At 43.7% G+C, this 14363-nt stretch overlaps 1 protein-coding gene across 1 annotated transcript; it reads left to right on the forward strand.

The window, feature by feature from the left end:
* Positions 1–350: 350 nt before the first annotated feature.
* On the forward strand, positions 351–9016 carry LOC145358739 (kelch-like protein 23). Its single transcript, XM_080212995.1, has 3 exons — positions 351–1941; positions 4149–4560; positions 6425–9016. Exons 1-3 carry the CDS (start codon positions 969–971, stop codon positions 6741–6743), a joined length of 1704 nt encoding a protein of 567 aa, XP_080069121.1. The 5' UTR covers positions 351–968; the 3' UTR covers positions 6744–9016.
* Positions 9017–14363: the final 5347 nt, after the last annotated feature.

The following is a 14363-nucleotide window of genomic DNA, read 5'->3' on the forward strand; positions in this document are numbered from 1 at the left end:
TTACATTATTGGAGCCTTAGCTTGTTTATGGAAATGACCTTTTGACAGTGAATGTAGACATAAGTGTTAGGACAGTGAGAGACAAAATCCTACCACCCATGTCTTTGGGTATTAATAAATTGTGAATATTGTTTGCAGTGCAATATTGTTGTGGTATATACCCGTAAATGCACTCCAGGTACTGGACTACCTGCAATTTTAACTATTTTGAAGAGAAAAGTTTAAACAAGAAAAGCCGAAACACTAATAAAATACTAGAAGGCATGTAATTGGCTTATCCCACAGTTTAAGTGTCCTTTATTTTGTTTCTCAAGATGGGTCTCACTGGTATTTAATGCTGTACTCTGTTCCCTGCCCTTTCCAGGATATACATGCATTGCTATGATGGAGCATATTGAAGACTTTTTTAGCTGAGGTCACACTGCGGAAGTGTTGCACTAGCTGCCTGACCTGCTTTCACGGTATTGTGAACAGGGTGGATTGGACAGGGAACATTAAATGACTGCTTTATTTTTTATTTATTATTAGTGTCACATTAACGCTGCAGTGAAGTCACCGTGAAAATCACCTAGTTGCCACACTCTGGTGCCTGTTCGGGTACACCGAGAGAGAATTTAGCATGATCAAAGTTCTGTCGAGATTTGAACTTGGATTGCTGGAAGCAAAGTCTAGAGTGCTCACCATTACACCACAGAACCCTAGCATGACCAATGTGCTTAACCAGCACGTCTTTTGGATTGTGGGAGGCAAGCAGAGCACCTGGAGAAAACCCATGCAGACACAGGCTGTTTCAAGGCAGTATGTTTGAGGAACATGTGGGCACTGCAGGGCACACAATGTTTTAAGTAGACAACAGGAGATTTAGTTAGGTTGGTTAGGTTCACTTTGTTTTTCTTGGGTCTATTTTTTGTGCTTCCCTTGAGCTTCTTTCAGTTTGATTAGACCAGTGGTGCCCTATAAGGGCATTTATGCCACCCTTATCTGGCCATGGAACAGGCCCAGATGCCAGGCATAGCTACAGCTGCTGTGTGGATCAGGGGGAAATGGCCAGCCACAAGGAGAAGGCCGAAGCCGCGGACACTGTGCTTGACGTTGGCCAGAGGCTTTTCAATGTCAACAGAGGGATGCTGGCGTCGGCCAGTGACTATTTCCGCGCCTTGTTCGGCGGCGGCGCCAGGGAAAGCTCGCAGAGTCACATCGTCCTGCGAGGCGTGGATCCTGAGGCCTTCCAGTTGCTGCTGGACTTCGCCGCCCGGGGCCGAGTGAGTGTGGACCGGCACAACGTGGAGGCCTTGCTGGAGACGGCCGACTTCCTGCTCTTCGAGCGGGTCAAGCGGCTGTGCGCCGCCTTCCTGCAGCGGGAGCTGCGGGTGGGGAACTGCGCCGGCCTCCTGGCCTTGGCCCAGCGCCTGGCTTGCCCGGGCCTGGCCGCCGCCGCCCGCGGGGTGGCCCTCACCCACCTGGCCGCCTTCATGGCGGAGGAGGAGGAGGAGTTCCTGCAGCTTCCCAAAGAGACTGTGGCCGAACTGTTGGCCAGTGACCACCTGTACGTGACCAAGGAAGACCAGGTGTTTGAGGCAGTGATGAAGTGGGTGAGCCACCACCACAGCAGAGAAGACCAATTCCTGGAACTATTGGCCTTGGTCAGGGCCCCCTTGCTCAGCCTGTCCTTCCTTGACCTGCTCATTAAACGCTCCAAGCGCAGACTGGAGGATGACCCTCCCAGCAGGCTCCTGAGAATATTAAACCACAACCTTCCCCTGAGCTGGACAATAGCCCACAACCAAAACAACAGGAGCTATGAAACCATGTATGTTCTAGGTGGAAAACACGAGCAAGAACAACAGGAACTATTTCAGTTTAATCCAAAAACCAAGACTTGGCAAGCCTGCTCTCCTCTCCGCCGCCGAAACCTCACCCAATATGCAGTAGCAGCAGTAGGTAACAGTGTGCAAATTACAGTGCAGTACATTGCATAACACTTCCAGCTTTAGGAATAATTTAATGAACTTAACTGTCTGTTCAAATTAGTATAATAAAACTATGTTTGCAGGATATTTAAAATTTGTTTCAATGTCTATCAAGACTATAGATGTCATAGAAACATAGAAAATAAGAGCAGGAGTAGACCATTTGGCCCTTCAGGTCTGCTCTTCCATTTAATGTGGTCATGACTGTTGCTGCAGGGCATGGGAAATTTCCTTCCAGGCACTCAGTCAGCATCTGAATCCAACCTGGACAGAGCTTTACTTTAGCCGAATGGGTTAAATCTAAGTTCTCTATTAACACGTGGGGTGACATGCAGTCTAATTAGATGACTCTTCCATATCCAATCTCAAAGCGACCATCCAGTGTGAATTTTCACAGCTAGGGCTACCCACCATTATAGCCCAGGTGACAGAGGAGAATTCCACCCTTCCCAGCCTGGAATGGATTTGAACATAGAAGTTGAAATACAGGGTTTAATCCCACTGTGCCATTCAGCCTCAGGAACTTCATGTCAGTTAATTATAGGCTCTTCAGCTTTTAAGAATGTGCACAAATTTGGTGAAGTAAGATAAATTCAGGGTTTGGTGGCAGTAATATAAATACAGACCATTTCATTTCAGACATCACACCTTCAATATCAAGAGCTTGAGTCTGAGGATAATACGTACAAACAAAAAACATCAATAGGCCTTTTAATAGATCAACCTTCCCTGTCTCCTCTTCTCTTTGCATTTCTACCTCTTCGCCCTGTCTCCAAAAATGCACCAACCTCTCATTCACAGTTAACCCAACTTTATGTCCACAAGCCTCACTCAGCAAATTCGATCCTCTATTGAAAGGCTCAATTATCCACTTCAGTGAAATTCCAAAAGGTGATCAAGTAATTTCCTTTAGATAGAAAATGGAAATATCAAGAAGGTGACCCAGGGTCATTTTTGCCTTCCTGTACTGTAACAAGATTCGTCTTATTTTCAGATGTTGGTACATATGGGCAGAGATATCTGATTGGTATCAGTTGAGGGATAAATGTTGACCAGGACACTACTGATAAACCTCTTGTGCTTTTTGTGTCTCACAGTGCCAGGCACCCGGGTTCAATTCCAGCCTCGGATGACTGTGTGGAGTTTGCACATTCTCCGTGTGTCTGCCTGAGTTTCCTGTGGGTGCTCCAGTTTCCTCCCCCCCGCCCCCAAAGATGTGTGCATTAGGCTGATTGGCTATGCTTAATTGACCCTAGTGTTAGGGGCATTAGCAGGGTAAATCTGTGAGGTTACAGGAATAGGCCCGGGATTATGGGCGGTGCAAACTTGATGGGCCGAAAGGATTCCTTCTGCACTGTAGGGAATCTATGAATCTAATCTATGCGCGGATTAGGTTGATTGGCCATGATAAATTGCTCCTTAGTGTCAAGGGGATTAGGAGGGTAAATACGTGGTATTACGGGGAAAGGACCTAGGTGGGATTGTTGTTGGTGCAGGCTCAATGGGCCAAATGGCCTCCTTCTGCACAGTAAATTCTATGATTCATATCTTTAGGGGGTTAAAGAAAGGAAAGAAAAAATTACTTCCAGATCTGGAAAGTGGGTTGAGCCACATCAAACATATTATATGTCAACAACATCATAAACCAGAGCTATCACATATCGTTAGCACAAATGTAGTGTTTGGCTGAATTGACTACTTACTTGTTAAGTGGTTAATCAAAAGCTGTTGTTAAGCAAGTCTTTGAAATGTGTGGTAGCTTTTATTAGTTGCATGGGAACTAACTGTGAATCACTTGGCTGCATAGTCACTAAACAACCAAGATAAAGCTTTACTAATCAATACCTAAAATCATTAAATGACCAAAGAAATGATACTCCTGAACAACAAATGAGCAATGCTATTATTTCTGTATAATTGACAACTCAGAAACTAGATTGCGAGAAATTGTGGCTTTAGATGCAATACCTAGATTGCAGTTGCTTTAGAGAGTTATTAGTTTCAGAGAAAACAGGCTTGGATTCTAAATAGCAAGACTTAGGTTTGTTCGGCATAAAAATATTAGTAAATTATTGGGTGAAAATCTAGGAGTTAATCCACTTTCAGTCTATACAAACCCTGATCACAGCATATTTTCCATTCTCAGATAAGGCTGTTCTATGTCTGTTTCTGTAACAGGGAATTTCATCTTTGTGACGGGCGGGTACTTCCGAGATCAGGTGGTCTGGTACTGTGTGGACTGGGTGCTGATTTATAACTATTGTGAAGACAGTTGGATGGAAGGACCGGCGATGAAGCAGTCTCGCAACTGGCACTGTGCAGTAGGTGTTGGGATGTACCTTTATGTGCTGGGAGGGAGTACTGACACAGACGTCATCGCTGATGTTGAGCGACTGCCATTGATGGCCACAGAGTGGGAGAACATGCAGCCTATGGTGGAACCCGTGGAGAGAGCTGCAGTGGTTAGCGCTGACACCAATATCTATGTTTTGTGTGGACTAAATGAAAACGGTGGTGTTTACAGCGGAGTGCAGCGACTGGACGTGAACAGTGATGTTTGGGATGTAATCTCCTTCTCCCCACTCCCACGGTAGGTACTGTTTAATTTTCATGAGGAGGTTTGCTAATTTAACACTACTTTGTATGTTTATAGCGACCTTGATGGCTTTCAACTTAGATTGATCCTGTTTATCGCTTCTCGGCCTTTTGGTCGAGGTCAAGTGTGGTATCAACACGCTGTGCTTGGTTGAAGTCATTAGGTTATGTTTTAGCTTCATTTAAAGCAATTTTCAAAAGTGGCATCTCAGCCTTTTGGTTAAGATGCAAATGAAATCAAGCCTTGGAGGAGGAAATGCCTACTCCAATCAGCTTGGATCATGTACATCAAGCCCAAGACAGGAGGTCTTGTCAGCCTGGATAGGGAATGTTTCAACTTGTTGAGACTCTGAATTGGACTTGATTTGGTTGAATTGGAATAAAAACAAAAAACCTCTCTGCTTAGCCTCTTGCTTGGCCTTTCTGCATCTATTTCTTGTCCCCTTATCTCTCCCTGTTTCGCCTTGCCCCATCATCGTCTTTGCTATTTAAATGTTTCACGCCTTTCACATTATCACAGTCCATCCCTTATATTCTTTCCCTTCTTTCCTTGCTTCTATATTTTCTTAAAATATTGCATCTCTAATTTTTCCTAAGGCTAAGATAGACATATTTTTAATCAGTAAGGGAATCGAGGATTAGGGGATAAGGTGGGAAAGTGGAGTTGAGGATTATCATGTTAGATCAGTCATAATCCCATTGAATGAGCAGAGCAGACTCGATCGGCCAAATGGCTTACTTCTGTTCCTACGTCTTATGGTCTTATAAATGGTCACAAACATGGAACATCAACTGTGTTTTACTCTGCACAGTTATTGTGACAATATTGTGCCTTTATGAAATGCATTTATGCCATGTTTCTTGTGCAGGATTTGTTTTAGCAGTTTGTTTTATTATAGGTGCTGCTTTGTCTGTACCTGGCCAATCCTCTTGTTACCGCAGCAGCATAATTGATCTTAATTACTAAAATGTTTGTTTTATTCTGGACTAATGCAGGGTTGTTATGTTAATGTTTTCCCCTGGGGTTTTTCAGAGTTGGGTTTGATTCAGGTTTTGACAGGAAAAGTCATGTGATTGGGCAAGGCTAGGTTCACCAAGAGAAACCCAGTTCAGTTGCTGTTTGGGATCTGTAGAAGTAAGAAATAGCTCTTTGTCTGTCTCTCTCATTGGATTTGGAGACTTGAAATTTGCCAGAAAATAGGTCTCTTTCTCTGAAGTCCTGCTGCTTGAAGGTAGATCTTTCTAAGAGACTATGTATGGGAGTCAGAAGGCAGGTGTCTTTCTATTTGTCCAGGGGGGTTATAAGACTGGAAATCTAATATTCATGCAAGTGTCTCCTTTTTTGGTGTTAATTCGTTCGGAAGTAGGAGTTATATCTATAGTTCCAATGTAAGCAATATCTCTACAGAGATAGGTTGCTGTTAAGAATCATATTTTGTCTTGTTTACATATTTTAATCAGAAAAAAATGTGCAAATCCTTTTTGTTACATTCTAACCGGGTTCTTAAATAAAATTTGTTTTAATAAAAAACTAGCTAGTGGGTCAATAGAATGACAGCTGGAGTGAAATACTTATTATCGCACTAATGCCAAACTGAAATAAAGTTGGGGTCTTGGCTAACTTCACAACATAGCTTGGAGTTTCTGATTTGGTCCCTGACAGTTATTGTTTAACCTGCTGAGTTTTTTCAGCATTTTCTGTCCATATTTATGTTCATGGCAATCCTTTTTAAGGTTAGCTTTGCCTGCGATGAGCTGTAACTGAGCACAAGGTGGCTGCACTATATCAGATTATCTCAGAAGTAAATACAGTTCAGCAGCACTTTCACTGACACTGGTGTTTTCTTTACCTTTATAAGGTATGATCTCTGTGCCACCGTTCTGAATGGTGCATTATACATAGTGGGAGGTCAGACATTCCGTCTGGACATAGACACTGACGAATGGACCCCAGTGGATGAGGAATACTTGAATGAAAAGTTCTTCAGCGGCTGCACTACTGTTAACGGGAGGATCTTTGTCCTTGCAGAGAGGAAAGCGAACACATCGATCCCAAACATGATACTCTTTGACCCATATACAGACACATGTGAGGTAGTGAATGTGGCTGTGCCCTGCCCGCTCCCTGTAAGAGGCTGCGTGTCCATCCAAAAGTTCAATGTGAAGTCTGGGGTCTAATCAGATACAGTTTAAAAGAGGATGCGTTGTGTGTATTGTCTGCCTCGGATCAGTGCCACCTTTCGAGAGTGGAGTCAAGACTTGTGAATCGCTGTGTCAACTTTCCCTGTACAGAAGATACTGCAGTCATTACTGCATGGGGGATTCTGGGGGTGGGCGGTCCCGATTGGAACCACCAAAAGGCATCTTGAGACTTCCCCTTCATAATTTAGGGAATATGTATTAATTATGAGCTCCTACCTGCCCACAGTTCTCTCTATGGTTACTTTCCAAGAGTGAGCTGAATTTCTTATTTCTTCCTTAGCCATGCCCTTTTTTGCTTCTTGATTAATGTAATGCTTTCCTAGCCTTGTCCCCCTATGGGAACAGAGAAACAATGTCTGAGTTCCTAGCCAGCTTCCAATCTTTCAACCTGGCTGCTGTCCCACAAGTCTTGTTTGCTCATCACCTCCGTCCTTATTGACCTGGATTGGTCACAAAATGTATAAATCGCCCCACGACAAGACTTCTCCCTATCTGTGCAACCTCTTGCAGCCCTTTAAGCATCCCTCGAGTCTGGCCTCTTGTAAATTTCACCATCTCTGCCCACCCCCCTTCATTCCACTATTAGCGGTAATACCTTCAACTACCTTGGCCACATACACTAGAATTCCTTTACAAACGCCTCTCCGATCTCTAGCTCCCTCTCTGCTGTTTTAAGATCCTCCATAAAACCTTCCCATCTTTCTTCGGCCATCATCCAGTTTCCTTATGCCTTGGAACATTGCTCGACATTAGATAGGCAAGTTCCTTTCGTACAGTCCTACTCGTTCCTCCTGATCTGCAGCTGGCAGGAACCAATACAATGAAGATTCCATCAGCAAACTGTTGACCCCTTTGGAGGGTATTGTTTGCGTTCGGTGTGAGTACATATCACAGGCTGAAAGCAATGTTATATTTCCCTGCCTCTGTTTGCAGCAACACTCAAACACCCACAGAATGGGAAAGATTTAAGACAAGAGAATGAGCACACAACAGTGGATGTTAGTGAACAAGTCAGGAAATCAGATTATTTGAATAAGTGTACTGTTATATTCAGCAGAGATATTGTGTAGTCTGAATCAGTTTATTGGCTCACATCCACCCTCCAACATCACTACAATAATATTTGTATTGCATCGTCAACATAGTAAACTGTCCCCTGGGGCTTCTCGGGAACATTATTGGACAAAATTGGACTCTAAACCATATAAGGAGATATTAGGAGTGGTGACCAAATGCTTGGTCAAAGTTTCAGTTTTAAGGAGCATTTAAAGGTGAACAGACATGTGGAGAGACTCAAGGTAGGAATTCCAGACGTTAGGACCTAGGCAGCTGAAGGTAAGACTGCCAAGTTGTGGAATGAGGAAAAACCAAGGACATTCAAGAGGCCAGATTCGGAGCAACCTATGCATTCCCATTTCATTGCCACACATAACTGGGAGTGGAAGAGTTACTCATGCTCACAAACATCTGGATGCTCTAAAAACTGCAATCAAAACACCTAATGTCATTTCACTGTGCTAACAGGACACTCCAGAAACACAGAGCATCAGAAAGAAAGGACAAGCTTGTGTTGAGAGTAGAAGCAATGGTTGAGGTTGGTGACTGAAATGTTAATCTGCCTTTTCACTACTAGGTACTAACAATTTTCTATAGAATCCATATAATCCCTATAGCGCAGGAGAAAGCTATTTGCCCCCTCAAGTCTGCAGCAAGTCTCCAAAAGAGGTTCTTACCTAGCCCCCACCTTCCCCCACATCCAATCCCTGTAATTCCACGCATTTACCATGGCTAATCTATCTCACCTACACATCTTTAGACACTAAGGGGCAATTTAGTCTTTGGACTGTGGGAGGAAATCCACACACACACACGCACACACACAGGGAGAATAGACACAGGAGAAACTCCACACAGTAACCCAAGGCTGGAATTGAACCGGGGTCCCTGGGGCTGAGGCAGCACTGATAACCGTGCCATCTGGTTTCACATTGTTAGCATTATATTCCCTTGCAGCTTCAAATTTAGTGCAGGCTGGATTTCAGATGTGTTTAATTTTACCACCCTCAGCTGTGGCACTGATGTTGCAGACATCACTTTGGCACACGTTGCCAGTAGTTGCTGGTAGGCAGTAAGGTGCCAGGAGTTGATTTCTGAACCATATAGAATTATTATAGAAATTACAGCTATTCAATCCATCAACTCAGTTCTTCAAATGGATCTATTTGTTCCTCATGAATCACTGATTAGAAGCACTCCTTTATTGGTGGGGGGGGGGGGGGGGTTGTGGAATTAGCTGGGAGCAGACTGGCATCCAGCACTGGGTATGAAAGGCAGCTAAGGCTCAATATTGGAAATCACCTCAAGAGTTCTGCCAGTCAGCTTCGCTATCTGCCGCAGAAACCTTTAAGCACCTACCCCAGATTTCTAACAACCACCAGGACTCCAAAGAATCGCTCTTGGAAAAATGGAATGGTCAGTTTATGTTTTTCTTTGTAACAAGCAGTCTAAGACACTTCAATGTATCAGCATCAGCACCAATGTTGCATCAGCTCCCAATACTGTGTTCGTAGAATTGGAGGAGGCTATTCAGCCCGTAGAGTCTGTGTCAGTTCTTTCAAAGAGTAATCAGGTTAGTCCCACTCCCCTGATCTTTCTCCATAACCCTGCAATTTCTTTCTCTTTCGAATGTTTATCCAATTCCCATTTGCAGGCTACTGCTGAATGTGGATCTACTGCCAAATCATTCATGTGACACACCCGACCATGACATCTCAGCATATGACTTCAGCTCAGCTCCCGATACCAGGCTGTAACATACCATCAGTGCACAGCACCCATTTAGTCCCCTTTATAACAGTACTAACTTTTGTATGAGCCACGGTTGACCAGTTTAGCTGTTCCCTCTGCTGGTTCAGGTGAGAAGTGAGGATATTTATCAGAGTTAATTTATTATAAATAAAAGCCGCAATTGATTCTCTGGGTAGAGCTTTGTGCTTTCCCCTTTCCCCACAGCTGGGACTAGAAGACTACATCATGCTATGAGACGTTACTTGTCCCTTCCAAAGCTGAAGTGAAAATTGCTTTGTATTGTCTGTAATGTCCGAGCAGAGGCTACATTAAAAAAAACCCAGAAATTTGGAAACAACAATGTTTAATCTTAGCTCAGTTTACCTTTCTCATGGTGAAATATTTTTGACTTTGAACGATTGTTTTTAAGCGATTTTTATTTTGTCACAGATTTTAAAAATATAAAAGCATAAAATTTGAACAGGCAATAATGGATGAAAAAAATTGAGAGCATTACTACAGGTCTGGGCAAGTCCCATTTACAGTTGGTACAGATCTGAGCAGATACTGTCTGAAATTGTTACACACCCAGGCATATCGTGTCAGATACTGGTACAGGCCTGGGCAGGTACAATGATGTTGGTATAGATCTGGGCAAGCACTTCTGTAAGAATCTGAAGGATGCCTACTTTGAGTTTTCTTGCTAATTAACGAACACCAAATTGTAGGTTTACTTTTTAAATGTTATTGTTGCACTTATCCAATTTTTATTCCTGTTGTGATTGTTCCTTTAGTAAGGATGGCTGACTACTGAGAAGATAGGATATTGTGGTTGTGGCCTTCATTGGCTAAAAGTTTTATTGGCTGAAAGGTGTAGAAGAGGCCAAATGGTCAAAAAGCATTCTTCAGCACTAGTCCAGTAAAGTGTGGGAACAGATAAAACAGTTCCCAGAGGATAAAGAAGCAACATGCTTTGAATCTCAGACAAGACATCTAGGTGTCAAATCTACCATGTTTTCACTCCTTGGCATAGGAGTGCTGACATTCTGTACCAGGTACAAAGCATGGGAAGTCAACTGCTTAAATTAAAAGTTTGATGTAGCTTGTTTGACGTAGTTCACATTTGATGAGTTTTGAGCTACCTCACCTCTTCTGAACCTACCTTCTTACCCAGGTTTGACTTGATGCCAGGAGATTGGGGAACAGTCCAGTGGCACACTAGCACCCAGCTGTTAGGGCAGAGGACGTTGCCGGATCCAGAGAATAGGTACACCTGCGTCATGTTTAGCACTTTGGTTAATGCCTGACAGCTGATCCAGGTTTATTTGTATTCAGCTTGTTTTTTGGAGTTAGATACAACAAAGTAACCATTTGGAGTCACATAAAGATCTGATAGATAAGGATAGTAGATTTATTTTCGTCAAAGGAAAGATTTTTTATGATTATGGAGCAGTTTGCTAGTCATTATTGCTGATACTAGCTTTTTATTCTGGATTTATTTAATTAACTGGCAGGGTGGGACTTGAATTCATGTCTCCACATTGCTAGCTCCAGTAACAGTAAACTACTGTATGTTTATAAATAATTATGTTTGAAGGCCTCCCTCTAGTGTGTTACAGCTAAGGTTGTGTAGACACACTTCACTTTTAGCGTCATTTCTTCCATCATTCCAGAGTTATTTGTGATGAGCCATTTCCTCCATGACGCAACCAAATGTCTGCCTGTAATATAGCATATTCCCTGTTGGTGAACATTTCAAACCAAGTGTTTGCAATTAAAATAAAACTTCAAACAGCTCTGTTATTGGGTACATGCCAGAGTCAGTAATCTGACTCCCATGGAAGCAGATTATCTCAAAAATAGAAAGGCAGTCACATTCACACAGTGCCCTGAATGCTCTGAGGCAAATCTTTCTTTTAAGTCTATTTATTAGTGTCACAAGTAGGCTCACATTAACACTACAATGAAGTTACTGAAAATCCCCTTGTCACCACACTCCAGCGTTCAGGTATACTGAGGGAGAATTTAGTATGGCCATTGCAACTTTTTTGAAACGTGGGAGGAAACCAGAGCACCTGGAGAAACCCATGCAGACACCGGGGAAGATGTGCAAACTCCATAGACGGTGACCCAAGCCGGGAGTTGAGCCCAGGTCCCTAGCGCTGTCAAGCAGCAGTACAAGCACTAGGCTGCCCCTCCCAATCCCTGGCTAAATTTCTACAGAGTGTAGCTGGGGTTCAAGGCCATGATGGTTCTGCCCTGCATGGATGCAGTCAATCTCATGCTGCATTGTTACCAACTCAAGATTAGCCTCTACTTCAGTGTGCCTCTTAGGAGATTTACCAGTTGTCACTAGACAATCCAGAGGCCTAGGCTAATACTCTAGGGACATACAGGTTCAAATCCAACTGTGAAATTAACATCTGGAACTAAGGAGAGGCTCAGTAACGATAACCACACAACCACTGTTGTAAAAAAGCATCTGGTCTACTAATGTTGTTAAGGGAAGGAAATCTAGTGTCCTTACCCGGCCATGGAGTCATAGAGGTTTACAGCATGGAAACAGGTCCTTCAGCCCAACTTGTCCATGCTGCCCTCTTTTTACTAAGCTAGTAGTCCCAATTGTCCACGTTTGGCCCATATTCTTCTATACCTATTTAACTGTAAATGTTTTCTAAAAGATCCAGTCTGGCCTACATGTGAGTCCAGATACACTGCCCTCTGAAATGGCCCAGCAAGCCAACAAGCCACTATAGCAAAGTCAATAAGGAATGAAACCAGACAGTCCACTTGGTAGCGACCCAGACACTGGAAATGACAACTGTGTACCTAACCATGTTAATCTGCAAAGTCTTTCTTACTAACATCTGAGGGCTTGTCCCAAAATTGGTACAGCTGTCTCAAGACTAGTCAAACGGAGGGTGTGGAAAGTCTGCAGAAGGATCTAGATAGGATAGGCGAATGGGCCAGGAACTGGCAAATGGAGTTTAATGTTGGCAAGTGTGAAGTTGTCCACTTTGGTAGGAAGGACTATTACTTACATGGCGAAAAACTGCAGCATGCGACGGTGCAGAGGGACCTGGGGGTCCTTGTGCATGAGTCGCAAAAACCCAGCCTGCAGGTGCAGCAGGTGGTCAGGAAGGCTAATGGGATGCTGGCCTTCATAGCGAGGGGGATTGAATATAAAAGTAGGGAGGTCTTGCTGCAACTGTACAGGGCACTGGTGAGGCCGCAGCTGGAATACTGTGTGCAGTTTTGGTTGCCGCACTTACGCAAGGATATTTTGGCCTTGGAGGGAGTGCAGAGGAGGTTTACTAGGCTGATACCGGAGTTGAGGGGGTTGAACTATGAGGAGAGGCTGAATAAACTAGGCTTGTACTCGTTAAAATTTAGAAGGATGAGGGGAGATCTCATTGAGACATATAAGATGATGAATGGGATGGATAGGATAGAGGTGGAAAAGCTCTTCCCGCTCAGAAAGGACAGTAGGACGAGAGGGCACAGCCTCAAGATAAAGGGGGGGCGGTTTAGAACAGAGTTGAGGAGGAACTTCTTCACTCAAAGGGTGGTGAATCTCTGGAATTCTCTGCCTGTTGAAGTGGTGGAGGCTGCCTCACTAAATATATTTAAGACGCAGGTTGATAGGTTTTTGATAGGCAAGGGGATTAAGGGTTATGGGGAGAGGGCGGGAATGTGGAACTGAGACATGACAGATCAGCCATGATCTTATTGAATGGCGGGGCAGGCTCAAGGGGCTAGATGGCCTACTCCTGCTCCTATTTCTTATGTTCTCATGTTCTGAGTCATAGTCATGGAACCAGACCTTAATGTCTCAGACATGCCTATTACCATGCCTGAGTATATCCTGTCCCATTGACTGGGGGCACACCCAGCAGAGAAAGCTGTACCGTGGTATACAGTCAGGATGGAGTTGCTTTGGGAGTTCTCAAATATCAACTCCATAAAATCTCATAGCGCAAGGTCAAACATGGGCAAGGAGGTCACTGGCTGATGACCACCAACTATCCCATCCTCTGTTTCCCCATCCTCAGATGCTGAGTCAGTACTCCTCTAATGTTGACCACCACTTGGAGGAAGCACTGAGGGTGGCAAGGGCAGAGAATGTATTCTCCATCAAAGTGTGGTTCAGTAATACTTCTACCAACTGAACCTAAGGTGCATGGATACTAATCTGAAGCTGGGTAGGGAATGAAGAGGGAAAAGCTGCTCGACTTTGCCTTCAATAATTTACTTGTCACAGATGCATCTGCTGACAGTAGAGGTAAGAGTAACTGTCACACACTGGTTGTGGAAACAAAGTTCCATCTTCATATTGAAAATACTTTCCAACAAATTGTGTGGCACTACCACCCAATATGAGATTATTGTGGGATAAATTTGAAACAGATTTGCAATTCACAACTGGGTAGCAATGAGGCATCGTGGAGCAACAGCAAAATTATATTCAACCACAATCTATCACCTCATGGCCCTGCATATCCCCCACTCTAACATTACCATCAAGCTTGGGGATCAACTCAAGAGTGCAGGAGGACATGCTAGGAGCAACATCAGACAAAGCTAATAATGAGGTCTCGATCTGTTGAAGCTAAAACATAAGGCTGCTTTCATGTCAAACAATATGAGCAAAATGTGATAGATAGCGCTAAGTAATCCCAAGACCAAAGGATCAGATCTAAGCTTTGCTTAATGGTGGCGGACAATTAAACAATGAACAAGAGGAGGCAGTTACACAAATCTCTCCATCCTCAGTGCCAGGGGAGCCCAGCCCATCAGTGCAAAAGACAA

Source organism: Carcharhinus amblyrhynchos, chromosome 26, assembly GCF_965287045.1.
Source record: "Carcharhinus amblyrhynchos chromosome 26, sCarAmb.v2.hapA, whole genome shotgun sequence".
Lineage (NCBI taxonomy): Eukaryota > Metazoa > Chordata > Chondrichthyes > Carcharhiniformes > Carcharhinidae > Carcharhinus > Carcharhinus amblyrhynchos.

Excerpts from the sequence above, each read along its gene's own strand:
- LOC145358739 (XM_080212995.1), top strand. The coding sequence starts at position 969 with ATGCCACCCTTATCTGGCCATGGAACAGGCCCAGATGCCAGGCATAGC. Across the intron at positions 1,942-4,148 it reads ATATGCAGTAGCAGCAGTAG|GGAATTTCATCTTTGTGACG; the intron begins GTAACAGTGTGC and ends TTTCTGTAACAG. Across the intron at positions 4,561-6,424 it reads TCCTTCTCCCCACTCCCACG|GTATGATCTCTGTGCCACCG; the intron begins GTAGGTACTGTT and ends TACCTTTATAAG.